Below are 14,259 nucleotides of genomic sequence, written 5' to 3' on the forward strand. Positions count from 1 at the left end.
TTAATCCCTTATGCTTTCGCCAGATAGGAAATGATCTGTTATTTCTCATATACATATTCATACTTTATTTCTTAAGAACTTAAAATTTTAATATGAGGTTTTACTTCTATAAATCAAACTGAAATATCATTAAGCTTAAGTTTTACTTCCTAGTAAAGTAATACTTCATGGTAAGTCTACTAAGCAAAATTATTGTTAAATATATATCTGAAAATTTATAACCTAAGACTCTGTGAATTAAGTGGATTTCTCACTAAGAATTATAGAAGATATATGCTCACTTACAATGTATTTATAATATATGGTTCTTGTTACCAAATATGTAGGCCCCAGCTGTGTTAGTTAGGTGTTCAAGAAGCATCTCCTTCAGCAAGATGGAGATGGACCATGGTTCAGACCTTCTGTGCTTCCACAGCCTGTATTGATTTTTATTCTAGAGAAGCTCAAGGCCCTGGTCTCCTTTGTAGACTGAAGTACATCATTTCAGAGAACCCTAAAATTTGCTTATCCCTGAGGGTAAGGTGTTCTTCTCCTACTATCACATGGTTCTTTCTACAAAACCGATTTGCCTATAAAAAGTAGGTGCTATCTAAGGTCATATCCCATATGCTATCTTTCGGTGAGGAAAAAGTTCCTCTTAACAACAACAAGAGCAGGGGGCTGACTATTGCTCAATTCTGTTAGGAGCCTTCAAATTAGAGACATTGAGACATCTTTACAAGTGAAGAATTCTGAGAGTCTCCATAAAAGGGTTTGTCATTTGTGGTCATGTGATTCTATTTCTATTTAAATTTTTAAAACTAAGAGGAATTTTGGAATAAATCTTCCTTAATTGCAGCATTTAACTTCAGTATGCTTTAATACTTCTTTCCTATAGGTCTTCACGGGTATAATATAGTTAATGCTAAAGTTATGCATGCTTGCTGATTTTTACCCATTTCCTTAGATAAAATATTCATTAAAATATTGTCATTTAAGAAATAACAACAGTTAACATTTATTGAGTACTTGCTGTGCCAGGTATTGTATTAAGTATTTTATATACACTTTTATTTAATTCCTCAGAAACCCTACTAGGTAAGGCTGGTGTAATACCCATTTACAGCCAGGAATCAAAGGCCTAGAGATGTTAAAAAATTTTGACCAAGGTCACAGAGCTAGTGAAAGGTGGAACCAGGATTTGAACCCCAGTTTATGCTCTTAACCTCTATGGTAGACTGCCTCTCTTAATTGAATTGATGGATAAAATTGTAGGCTTCTATTGTCAATACAGATAGTGACATATAATCATTAAAACTTTTTAGATTTTTAAAGACTATATTTGCCATTTGATTTGTTTTCATTATAATTAGTTATTTTAGCAAAGTCTAGAATGTTTAGGGAGTTAATAGCTGATATTTTAACACTGACGTAGTAGTAGCAGCAAGTGTTATTCTGCTCTTGTATTTTATATTTTGAGCACATATCTGTTGCATGTGAATTAATTTGTTTTGCTGCTATTTTTAAAGATGTATATGTTCTTTGAATTATCAGCTAATTTATATATATAAGCATCAAAATATTTTAAGTGAGACGAGGAATCGTATTTTTTTAAAAAGTCACCAGGTGACTGTGATATTCTTATTTATATAGAGATTTCTATTTGTTTAAGAGGTAATCTTACCTTTTATCAGGTGACTGAATAATTAAGCACTGACTAACATGTCAGTGTTCTAAATTTGGTTATATGATCACTGGCTTGCTGTGCCTTATCAATCAAATTAACTAGAAAAAAAAAGTTTATTTAATAGTACATGTCAAATCAAGTTTTATGTGTTTATTATTCCACACCTATAAAGAAAGTAGTTATATGCATAATGAAATTCAGCTTTTATGGGAGGTGGCTTAAATTTAAGTCAATAAAGTTACAGGTGTCAGCTTATCTTGAGGTTGTACAGAATATGTTAATGATATGTGTTCTTAGGATTTCCACTGGACAAAGCAGTTGCCTATGCAAAACTCAGGAATCCATTTGTAATCAATGACTTGAATATGCAGTATCTCATACAAGATAGGTGAGTGAGTGGTGAAGTTGGTTGAATTAAGGGAAGGAAAATTAACTTTAATTTATTATCTACTGTAAGGAGACATGGGATCAGGTGTTTTCATATACTTTAATTTGTGGTATCCTTGAAATAATACTTGGAAGTAGGCATTCATGCCCAGTTTTATGGATGAAGAAACTTGAGATCTAAGCATATCAATATGGTAAATTTGCCTTAAGTTAAAAGTAGTTCCACAAGTAGTGGTGCAAGGACTTATACCAGGTTTGTTTAATTTCCAAAGCCTACTAAACCAGTGGTCGGCAAACTCATTAGTCAACAGAGCCAAATATCAACAGTACAACGATTGAGAGCCAAATTTTTTAAACTTAAACTATATAGGTAGGTATTGTTATTAACTTAATTAGGGTACTCCTAAGGCTTAGGAAGAGCCACACTCAAGGGGCCAAAGAGCCGCATGTGGCTCGAGATCCGAAGTTTGCCGACCACGGTACTAAACCATTGAAAATGATGAACAATTACTTACACATGTGACTGATGAGGAAATTAGGGCTTTACTCATTATAATTAGATTATTTTTAATGTTAAAGTATAACCATTTGAAAAAACATTTCACTATATATCTTAAAATTAATTTAACAAGCTCAAAGCATGGATTTCTAAGAGAAATGGTAAAATATGAATGTATTTATGTATTGTCATTTAATTGATATTTTAGTCTAATGTCTACCCTTATAATTTCACTAGCATTCTATTTTCTTTCATGTTAGCATTACAGTATAAGATTATATATATGAAAGGGCTTTAGAAAGTATATGACCCTATTGTTTATTTGTTTTTCTATTTTTGTTTTTTACGATTCTTTCAGATAGTAACATTGTTAATATCTAGAATTTTTAAACATTTTTCTTAGGTTTACATATTAATGCATGTTTATGTATTATAAGTATATGTACATATACAGATGCATACTCATTTTAAGAAGTTTGGAAAACAAAAGCATAAAGAAAGACATTTAACCCTACCACTACATCTACCATATTTGTTCATATAGAAAGTGATATATACCTACACTCACATTTTACAAAATTAGGATCACTGTTCTCTTGTACTGTAAACATTTTCCCATGTTATTAAATTTATGTAGAGTATAAAGTTTTTAATGGTTCGGTAATATTCTGTCATTGCCACATAGCAACTTTAACCATTTCTTTTTATACATTTACATTCTTAATTTAAAAGTTAGTATTTTAATATGCCACATAATGTATTCTGCATACATTTTTTGTTCTAATTAATGAATACATTTTTTAATATTTTAAATGACATTTCTTTATTTAAAAAATAAAGAGACTTAATATACATTGCTTTTTTAGTGGTAGAACAGTAATAATATACTTATGAAGAGTACAATGATACACTCGTGAAACAACTCTAAAACAATAAGGATATTTGTTTTCCTTTTACTTCAGGAGAGAAGTATATAGTATTCTTCAGGCTGAAGGTATTTTACTTCCTCGTTACGCAATTTTGAACCGTGATCCAAATAATCCCAAAGGTAAGAGTAAGAGATTTTAAACAAGCTACCTTCTATCTTTCAACATACTTTTGGCCACTTCCCTTCTGTAATTAAGTGGAAGGAATTTAAAGAACTCAAGGTATTCTATTCAGTTTTTTAATGATCCAAATAAATAAGCATTGTACTCAGTTAAAATGTGACACTGTTAGCTAAAAGGCTAATAATAACTTAGGAGTTATATTTCTCATTTTTCTTTGGTTTACATATGACATTTCCCTGCGAGTCATAAGAAAGAATTTTTAAATTACATGCTTTAATAAATTTGTATTGCCGAAACCGGTTTGGCTCAGTGGATAGAGCATCGGCCTGCGGACTGAAAGGTCCCAGGTTCGATTCCGGTCAAGGGCATGTACCGGGGTTGCGGGCACATCCCCAGTAGGAGATGTGCAGGAGGCAGCTGATCGATGTTTCTCTCTCATCGATGTTTCTAACTCTCTATCTCTCTCCCTTCCTCTCTGTAAAAAGTCAATAAAATATATTTTAAAAAAAATAAAAATAAAAATAAAATAAAATAAAATAAATTTGTATTGATTTGGGGTAAACAAGTGATTCGTCTATGACTATTGGATTAAGTATTAGAAACTTCATGCTAAGATGGCACAATTAAATTTCTGATGAATAGGAATTTTGAAATATTGCTATTCATTAATATTTTAAAGTACACTTTGCTTCATTTTCCGGGTTACCTAAAACAGCATATAAGCTATACATAACTTAGTCTAAAAAAAGCAAGATAAATGTTTGTCTTAAGATTTAATATTCTGATAACAGTATTTGGGGGAATTTTGATAACTTCATTGTACTTCAAAACAACATTTATTAAAACACTGATATAGTACTTATCTGTATCAGGGAACTTTTCTTATTTGTCTAGAGGTGAAAATCTTACTTTCTGATTGGATCGCTTGCTTACTCTGCATATCAGTTACTTTTCTAATTTAAATAACTTTATGTTCTGTGGTATCTGTGATATGAATGATCCCATAAGGATCATTTTCAGGAAATGATAGCATTTTGGAGTTATTTTTCAACTTTGTTATTGGCATCATTTCATATCTAAGTTTGAATTCTATGGGTGATAGGGTGAAATGGCAGGTCTATAGATTTTGAAGAACAACTATAGTCCCTAATGCCATATATCATAAGTGTTGGTATATGTTGTTTGCATAAGTGTTTTAAATTAAAATAAAATCAGTACTTTAATTTTTCTTGCTATTATGTTTGATTTATAGAATGCAGTCTGATTGAAGGGGAAGATCATGTAGAAGTAAATGGGGAAGTTTTTCAAAAGCCATTTGTAGAGAAGCCAGTTAGTGCAGAAGATCACAATGTTTACATTTATTATCCAACATCTGCTGGTGGTGGAAGTCAAAGACTTTTTCGAAAGGTAAACCTTTGTTATCCAACTGAATACTGTTCTTTGTACATTGTTGTATAAATTTTACTAAAAGTTATCAAGTATTTGTTAAAACTATGATTAAATAAGAATGTATCATTTAGATATAAATTATTAAAAATTTTGCTTATGCAAAATTTCTACCTACATAATGTCAAGAACCTACTTGCTTTCCTTCTACCTTTCATTTACTTATCTGTCATATGAAAACTTTAGGTACATATCAGCAGTTTTTTAGAAAATAGCAGCCGCCCCCAAAATGAATAGTTCATAAAAAAAGTAATACCAATAACTTTTACGTACCTGCGAGTATGCTCAAAATTGCACCCATCCTAATAATAGATAAACATGGTAATTAACCATACATCCACTACGCTTCCCATTGGCTAATCAGGGTGATATGCAAATTAACTGCCAACCAAGATGGCAGCCGGCTGCCAGGCAGCTGAAGCGAACATGAGGCTTGGTTGCCCTGGCGATGGAGGAAGCCAAGGTTCCCCACCTGCGGCAGCCCGACTCTGAGCTGCACTCTAAGAAACAATGTTGCAATTATAGAAGCTAAACAAACTCTAGATACCTGCTTTCAGCCAGCTGGCCTCGGAGCTGGAGCCGCAACAGTGTTTCAATTACAGAAGATAGATAAATCCCAGAATAAAAAAAAAAAAAAGGAAAGACAGGAGCTTCAGTTGCTGGGTTGGCCCGCCTGAAAACAGCCCTCAGCCCCTCATCCACGCTGGCCAGGCACCCCAGTGAGGACCCCACCCTGAGGGGGGTGCGGGCAGCCTGAAAACAGCCCTCAGCCCCTCACCCAGGCTGGCCAGGCACCCAAGGGGGACCCCCACCCTGATCCGGGACACCCTTCAGGGCAAACCAGCCAGCCCCCACCCGTGCACCAGGCCTCTATCCTATATAGTAAAAGGGTAATATGCAAACTGACCCTAACAGCAGAAAGACTGGGAATGACTGGTCACTATGACACACACAGACCACCAGGGGGTAGACGCTCAATGCAGGAGCTGCCCTCTGGTGGTCAGTGAGCTCCCACATGGGGGAGCTCTGCTCAGCCACAAGCCAGGCTGATGGCTGCCAGTACAGCGGTGGTGGTGGGAGCCTCTCCCGCCTCCTCAGCAGTGCTAAGGATGTCTGACTGCAGCTTAGGTCTGCTCCCCGCTGGCAAGTGGACATCCCCCGAGGGCTGCCGGGCTGCCAGAGGGATGTCTGATTGCCAGTTTAGGCCCAATCCCCTGGGGAGCAGGCCTCAGCCAGCAGATGGTCATCCTTCAAGGGGTCCCAGACTGTGAGAGGGCACAGGCCAGGCTGAGGGACCTCCTCACCCCCCGAGTGCACAAATTTTTTGTGCACCAGGTCTCTAGTCCTATATAATAAAAGCCTATATGCTAAGTGTCTGGTCTTGTGGTCAATTGTTCAACCAATCAATGAGTAATATGCTAAGACTGCTCAATCGCACGCTATGACATGCACTGACCACTAGGAGGCAGACACCTAATGCAAGAGCTGCCCCCTAGTGGTCAGTGCGCTCCCACAGGGGGAGTGCTGCTCAGCTAGAAGCCTTTAGCTGAGCTCACGGCTGGCGAGCGCAGCAGTGGTGGCGGGAGCCTTTCCTGCCTCCACAGCAGCACTAAGGATGTCCGACTGTTGGACATCCCCCAAGGGCTCCTGGACTGCAAGAGGGTGCAGGCCAGGCTGAATGACGCCCCCTACCCCCCGAGTGCACAAATTTTGGGCCTCTAGTAATAAAATAAATGCAAATCAGGAATAAAAGATAATGATACTGAGTTACTTTGAATTGACAAAGATAAAAAAGATGGAAGTAGATGGAAAACAAGCCCAAGGCCAAATGTTATTGGCAGGAAAGCAAATTAGCTACATTGTTTAGTAATATATCAGGATGAAAAATTCACATACACGTAAATAATCATGGATGTGCAAAATAAGGACAGAATGATACTATTTTATATCCACTAGGGTAGCAAATATTAAAAAGTCCTACAATACCAAGTATAGACAAGCAATGTAGAGCAGTGGGAACTCGCATACATTGCTAGAGAGATTGTAAATTGTTAAAACATTGTATAAAAGATTTTGACATTATTTTTGTAAGTTGAATATGGGCATAGTCTCACCTAGCAATTCCATTTCTAGCATATACTTTAGAAACAATCTTGCACACATGTGCCACAGAGACACTTTTAAGAATGTTTAAAGCAATGTTGTTCTAATAGGTAAAGCTTTGAAACAACTCAAATACACATTGATAGGAGAATGAATAAATTACAGTATATTTATATGGTGGAAAATTCTATAGTAGTAAAAGTGAACAAACCAGAGCAGCGGTTCTCAACCTGTGGGTCTCGACCCCTTTAGGGGTCGAACGACCCTTTCACGGGTCACCTAAGACCATCAGAAAACACATATATAATTACAAATTGTTTTTGTGCTTAATCACTATGCTTTAATTATGTTCAGATTGTAACAATGAAATTGGGGGTCACCACAACATGAGGAACTTTATTAAAGGGTCACGGCATTAGGAAGGTTGAGAACCACTGAACTAGAGTTACATACAACAACATGGTTGGATCTTAGAAACATTATTCTTAGTGTTCATTGTATTTTTTAGTGCTATTTAACTTATATGTAAGCCACAAATGCAGCAGAAAATATAATGTTACCTACACAGTCTTGTTAAATATTTGTGGATTAAAACAAATTATTTTTGTCTAAGATGGAAATAGATGCTAAAGGGTTATTTTATAAAAATGAAGGGAATAATTTAGTTTTTATGCTGATGAACATATTTTGTTTTCAGATTGGCAGTAGAAGTAGTGTTTATTCCCCAGAAAGCAATGTACGAAAAACGGGCTCATATATATATGAAGAGTTTATGCCCACAGATGGTACTGATGTTAAGGTAGGGTTGATTAAAGTATATTTTAATTTTGTATTTAGAGTTTACGGTGATATCAGAAAATAGAGTACCCTTTAATTAGCAATGTCTATTCTTTATCTGTCTTGTACTGTGAAAGCCTTTGGAAATCTGAAGCCTATAGACCCTTTTAAAAAACAAATTTTATAGAATAATGTTTTTAAATGCTTAAAATAAAACATACAAGATTAAAAAATGAGATAAATTTTATTGAAATATAGTTATCAAATATTTAAAAACCAACTTTGTGATACAATAATATGTATGCTTCTTTAAAAGGACATTGAGTAAGAAAGTATAGTCGGTCTAATAGCCATCACAGTTTCTAAGCACTCATCAGTGTAGATTAGTGATGGCGAACCTATGACACGCGTGTCAGAGGTGACACGCGAACTCATTTTTTTGGTTGATTTTTCTTTGTTAAATGGCATTTAAATATATAAAATAAATATCAAAAACATAAGTCTTTGTTTTACTATGGTTGCAAATATCAAAAAATTTCTATATGTGACACGGCACCAGAGTTAAGTTAGGGTTTTTCAAAATGCTGACACGCCGAGCTCAAAAGGTTCGCCATCACTGGTGTAGCTGATGTTTTGAGATATGCAACAACTGTAATGTGTTATAAAAATGTGTGATTTCTGTTGACAAAGATAAAAGTATAGACAAGTCTTAATTGCTTTACCTTTTGTCAGTCTGTCTAACCAGAGTGCTTTCTTAAATCTGAACATGAACCTCTTCTTTAAAATTCTCTTGTGGATCCTCATTGACCACAGGATAATTACCAGGTTCATAAAACTGGCATACAAGATATTTATTTCATAGTTTGTCTGCTGTCTGCCCTATGAACCTTATTTCTTATGGTATAAATCAGGCCAAATAACTTACTCTTACCTGAATACCTTGTGCTATTTCATGCCTCTGCCCTCTTCTGTGTTTATTACCTTTGCTTAGAGTGCCTTTCCATCTCTTGTTTGCCTTTAAATTTATGCTCTCCCTCACCTTCCTCCTTTTTTAAAATCGTCTTTTGGCAATTATTTCTATAATATTTTTGTTGTTGTTATTTGTACCTCTCCTTTGTTAAACTAAAAAATTTTAAGAAAAATCACATCAGTTACATCCCTGTATTCCCTCATAATACTCAGTATAATTTTTTTTCTAGAGAATTGAACTTCACTTTACCAGTTTTGCCATATAATTAATTATTTATAACTTCTTCCAACATATTAAAAATTTGACATGTAAATAGAAAGATGTGTGAAAGCCTAATCTGGAGACAAATATTTTTTATATTTTAATAAAACATATACTTTAACATTCATAAAAGGTTTATACAGTGGGTCCAGATTATGCCCATGCTGAAGCTCGAAAATCTCCAGCGCTTGATGGCAAGGTGGAACGAGACAGTGAAGGAAAAGAAGTAAGATACCCTGTTATTCTCAATGCACGAGAGAAATTAATTGCTTGGAAAGTCTGCCTTGCATTTAAGGTAAGATGTTAAACAGCCCATATAGACCTGTGTAAAGGGAATTCTAATTTTACTTTTTTTAGTAAAATAACTTGTTATTTGGGCTTACAATTGGAGAAATAAGCGAGAAAATGAAAGTAAACAATTTATGTACTCTTCAAGGGATTCTTGCAGTGCCCAAAAATAAAAATATATAATAAATGAGGGCCTTTGTTTTTCTGTATTCTTTCTGTATTACATAAAAGGGAACTTTGTCAATTTATTCAGAAATTAAAATTATGAAAGAAAAAAAAAAACCAAAACACTAGTTAACTAGTTTTTAGGGGTATTATTAAACATACTAAAAACAAAACAGGTTGTGTTATTTACTCATAGAATTGATAAATGATTTTTGTTGTTGTCAAGTAACAGAGATCCTCAGTATTCTTCTAGTCTTGACAACCAGTCTGTTAGCCTAGTATATCTAATAATATATGTTCATGAAAGCAATACAAATATATTTCTTAAAGAAAACTTTTTACTTCCGATATTTGACTACATCCCTCAATCTATATTGTTAGGCCTTTACTACTGTAAATATTTTTATTATTATTATGTTAATGGAAGTAAACTTTTATTATTCTTTTTATATTTTTTATTAATCCTCACCCTAGGATATTTTTCCATTGATTTCTTTAGAGAGAGGAAAGGGAGGGGGAGAGATAGACAGAGAGAAACATTGATGTGAGAGACACACATCGATTGGTTGCCTCCCACACATGTCCAACCATGGCTGGGAATTGAGCCTGCCACTGAGGTATGTGCCCGTTAGTCCATGGGCTGATGTGCCATCCACTGAGCCAAACCGGCTAGGGTGTACTAAATCTACTATAAAGATTTAGATAGAAGTTTTACAATTTGTGTCTAATAACTTCAAAAACTACATTTTTGAAGACTTACCTTGGAAATATAACTTAAAGATGAGTGTGTATTGTTTGATAGTAAATGATAAGTAAATTCTTTATTAATAATTTGAAGTCTCTTTTATGGAAGGAATATTAGCCTATAAATATGTTTTACTAACTATATTTAAATCATTTTAACTTGTAATATTAAGATTTCAGAAGCCATGACTTAACATCACATTATGCTAATATGTGATGATTTTAATATAAAATAGAAGATAGGAAAATTCCTGGAGCTTGAACAGGAAATGCATACCTTTCAACTGTTTTGTTCTCCCAAATAAAGTAAATTTCTTTTGGGTACTCACAAGTGTGTGCTTGTCAGAGTTTGAAAGTTTCATAGGGATAATTTGACATTTCCTTTGAGATATTTCTTCAAAATTGTTTTTCCTTTTTCTTTTTTGGATTAAAGTGGTATCATTTCTGCTAGCACAAAATTTATCAAAGCCTTTATATGTTTTTATCTTTGTTTTTTAAAGAAATGTTACTTGAGAACTGGATAAAAAAAATATAATTATTTTTGGTTTCTCTAGTCCCTTAAATATTGTTGTTCTACATCTACTTTATAATACTGATTATATGGCATATGTTACATATTTTCAGGGTACTGAAGTTGCAAATAAGTAATTTCATTTTTTTTACTTATTATGAAGTAAACTAGCAAACAATAATACACTTTTTGGCATTTATATAATTTGATATGTTCTAACAAGCCTGGGAAATTGTGAATATTATTTCAAATGGAACTTTACATTTTATAATTTATTTTAAATAGCAAACAGTTTGTGGCTTTGATTTATTGCGAGCCAATGGACAGTCCTATGTCTGTGATGTCAATGGCTTCAGTTTTGTGAAAAATTCCATGAAGTATTATGATGATTGTGCAAAAATACTTGGGTATGAATTTTTTTTTATATATTTCTTCTTCTTTACCTTTATTACAGCGAATACATACTAGTTATACAGAAACTAAATAATTATCAACATCAAATGATTAGGATTTTGTTAGCACTGTAAAAATCAGTGTTTATAAAATGACAACCCCAAAGATCATGCCAAATCATTTATAATTTGAGTTATCAAAGATAGATTAATTTATGACCAGTGTAGATAAAGGCTTAAAGGTTTTTTAACTTCATAGATTTAGAAATGCTGTGGTTTCATTCTCTTATATGGCCCAAAATTAACATTCATGAAGTAAATAACCAGAGTGAAATAGAAATATTTGGAATTCAGGATTCTTTTGAATAATACTACTTTTTTAAAACATGTTACTTAAAGATCTTTCTTATGAGATTATCAACTGAATGTAAAAGAAATTATTGCTTACAGAAATGCTGTCTTTATATTCTTTAACCTGTTTTCTTATACCCTGATTTAAAAGACTTACAAAACAAGAGCTATCATTAAACCATTTTAAAGTATATATGACAAAGCCATAAGAAACTTACACTTTAAAATTTATTTTAATAATTGGAATCAGCTTTTATTGTATATTTCAAAGATTTGTGAACTTATCCTTAAAGTGAAATTTGGGAGCTTACTAAATTTTAGCATGAATAGATGCTAAACTAAAAACCAAAAATATTTTTTAATTACTTAAACACGTTTGTTAACCCTATTAGTAAAATATGATAGAAATTTGTTAAAAATGGGCAATGGTATTTAAAATAGCTTATAGGTGATCAATACATTAGTAAGAATTGATTAGTGACCATACAGAAGAGATAATCTTGGGTTTTAGAACCTCTGTAAAGTAGATGTGATACAGTTATAGTGAATTATTTGAATATAATGTGACTTACATTTTTAAAACTAAAGTATATAAGTAAATACTTTTAAATTTATGGGACCCCATTAGTGTGTTCTGATATACCAGTTTAGAACTGTTTGTCTAATATTTCTTGATGAGCATTGATTTTTTGGGTTACTTTTGTGCTGTTGTCACATAATCACTAGATAGTTTGACTTTAACTCCTATGATTCTCTATTTTTTGTCTTAAAATGAACTACTTTTTTAATTTTAATTTTTATTTTTTTACTTTTCTCAAAGCAATATTGTGATGAGAGAGCTTGCTCCACAATTTCATATCCCCTGGTCAATACCCTTAGAAGCTGAAGATATCCCAATTGTACCAACTACATCTGGAACTATGTAAGTTTGAATATTTTCATTTAGAAACTCCTTGGGTTTTCCCCATTAGTCTGTGCTATTGCAATAAAGATTAAATTTCTGAATGATTATTAGATACTTTACTTGATATGTTTTCCTATGGTCCACTTTGCAGATGGAGCAATAGATTACATGCTTTTACAGGGGTTCTCATGGACTAAAAATGTTTTACATTGTTATAAATAAAATCCCCAGAATGCTTGGGTAATTGTAGAACTGTTTAATTAAACCATAAAAATGAAGGAGGTGACAACAGATGCATTACTTAAAGGTTTATAGTTAGTGGTCATACAACTTTGGCACGCTTAGCATGTAAAGAAAAAATATAAAGTTATATTTTGAGTTAAGTGAACTAATATTGCCAAAGTGTTTCATAACATTCTAGTGAAAGTTAGTGCGTGAAACTCACCTATTACTCAGGCGAATTGACCATATTGTTCACATTCACAGCTTAGAGACTTACATTAACATATTAAATATTCTCAGAAGTCCTTGGGGGGAGGATGACAGAAGTATTTAATTTTGTTTTTAAACCCATATTTCCAAACTTATTTAACACAAATTGAGAATTTCTTTTGTTTTAATTTTAGGATGGAACTTAGATGTGTCATAGCTGTCATACGTCATGGGGATCGAACACCAAAACAAAAAATGAAAATGGAAGTGAGGCATCAAAAGTATGTTTTAAGGGGAATAATTTAATACTCGGAAGATAATATATTATTTTTGATAGATGATTAGCTATTTCAGTTACTGCATCATATAGAAAAACTGTTTACTACTATTTATTGGCCGTTAATATTTAAACCTGTGGTTGCAAACAAAATCCATTTAAAATAATTGTATGTAATAGCATCTGAAAATTATTGTGGCAGTATCCATAAATGACCCTCAGTCTGAGCTAGTTTTCATTTATTGCTGTAAATGTGTTCTATTTAATCTTGGTTTATTATTCTCTTATATTGCTCTCTGACAGTCATTAACCTCCCAGCCTCTAGAAGAAAATTAGTATGATGAAAGTTTGTTTTTTTCTATTTAGTATTTGATATGCAAAACCTGAGCCATTAAATATATACTGAAACATTTTTAAAGTATATATGTGTATGTTGTGACTTCAGAGAACATATTTCAGATATTTTGTTTTATAATCATATGTTGTTTTTATCATGAGAAACTTACATAATCCAGTGATTATTAGTTTGATATGGTTTAGGGAAATATAAAAGTCTATCAATCAACATAAAGAAACAACATGGTATAGTGAAGAAGGGCAAGAGGACACAGTATTTGAAATCCAAAGAGCCGGAGTCACATATCTATGATTTGTTATCATTATAGTTCTATATCTACTATTTACTATAATTGATTTAAGTATATGGTGAAAATGTTAATTATTGCAAATGACTAATAGTGCTCTGTCTTTTTTATAAGATTTTTTGATCTTTTTGAAAAGTGTGATGGATATAAATCTGGGAAATTAAAACTCAAAAAGCCAAAACAATTACAGGCAAGTGCATTTGATTTCTTGTTGAGTTTTAAATTGCTATTGGGAAAGTTATATAAAAATGTAATTCTTTCTTAATTTATTTTACAGGAAGTGCTGGATATTACACGGCAACTTCTTATGGAGCTGGGGCAAAATAATGATTCTGACATTGAAGAAAACAAGTCAAAACTTGAACAACTTAAGACTGTGTTAGAGATGTGAGT

At 33.0% G+C, this 14,259-nt stretch overlaps 1 protein-coding gene across 21 annotated transcripts in view; it reads left to right on the forward strand.

Annotated features, from left to right (window-relative positions):
• The window catches only part of PPIP5K2 (diphosphoinositol pentakisphosphate kinase 2), a 66,253-nt gene that overhangs the window by 8,971 nt on the left and 43,023 nt on the right, over window positions 1-14,259 (forward strand). For 20 of the 21 annotated variants that reach the window (XR_004967479.1, XM_036308766.1, XM_036308765.1 and 17 more), the window contains exons 4-13: window positions 1,964-2,054; window positions 3,515-3,600; window positions 4,854-5,008; window positions 7,848-7,949; window positions 9,292-9,453; window positions 11,152-11,273; window positions 12,430-12,531; window positions 13,140-13,226; window positions 13,981-14,056; window positions 14,144-14,253. Coding sequence is in view for 20 of the 21 variants with exons in the window: in XM_036308766.1 (XP_036164659.1) it covers window positions 1,964-2,054; window positions 3,515-3,600; window positions 4,854-5,008; window positions 7,848-7,949; window positions 9,292-9,453; window positions 11,152-11,273; window positions 12,430-12,531; window positions 13,140-13,226; window positions 13,981-14,056; window positions 14,144-14,253 (1,093 nt within the window). In the remaining variant the exon portion in view is untranslated. Of the gene's footprint in view, window positions 1-326; window positions 517-1,963; window positions 2,055-3,514; window positions 3,601-4,853; window positions 5,009-7,847; window positions 7,950-9,291; window positions 9,454-11,151; window positions 11,274-12,429; window positions 12,532-13,139; window positions 13,227-13,980; window positions 14,057-14,143; window positions 14,254-14,259 lie in introns of all 21 variants that reach the window. The other variant, XM_036308782.1, reaches the window with a different exon arrangement.

This window comes from Myotis myotis, unplaced genomic scaffold (genome assembly GCF_014108235.1).
Source record: "Myotis myotis isolate mMyoMyo1 unplaced genomic scaffold, mMyoMyo1.p scaffold_m19_p_5, whole genome shotgun sequence".
NCBI lineage: Eukaryota > Metazoa > Chordata > Mammalia > Chiroptera > Vespertilionidae > Myotis > Myotis myotis.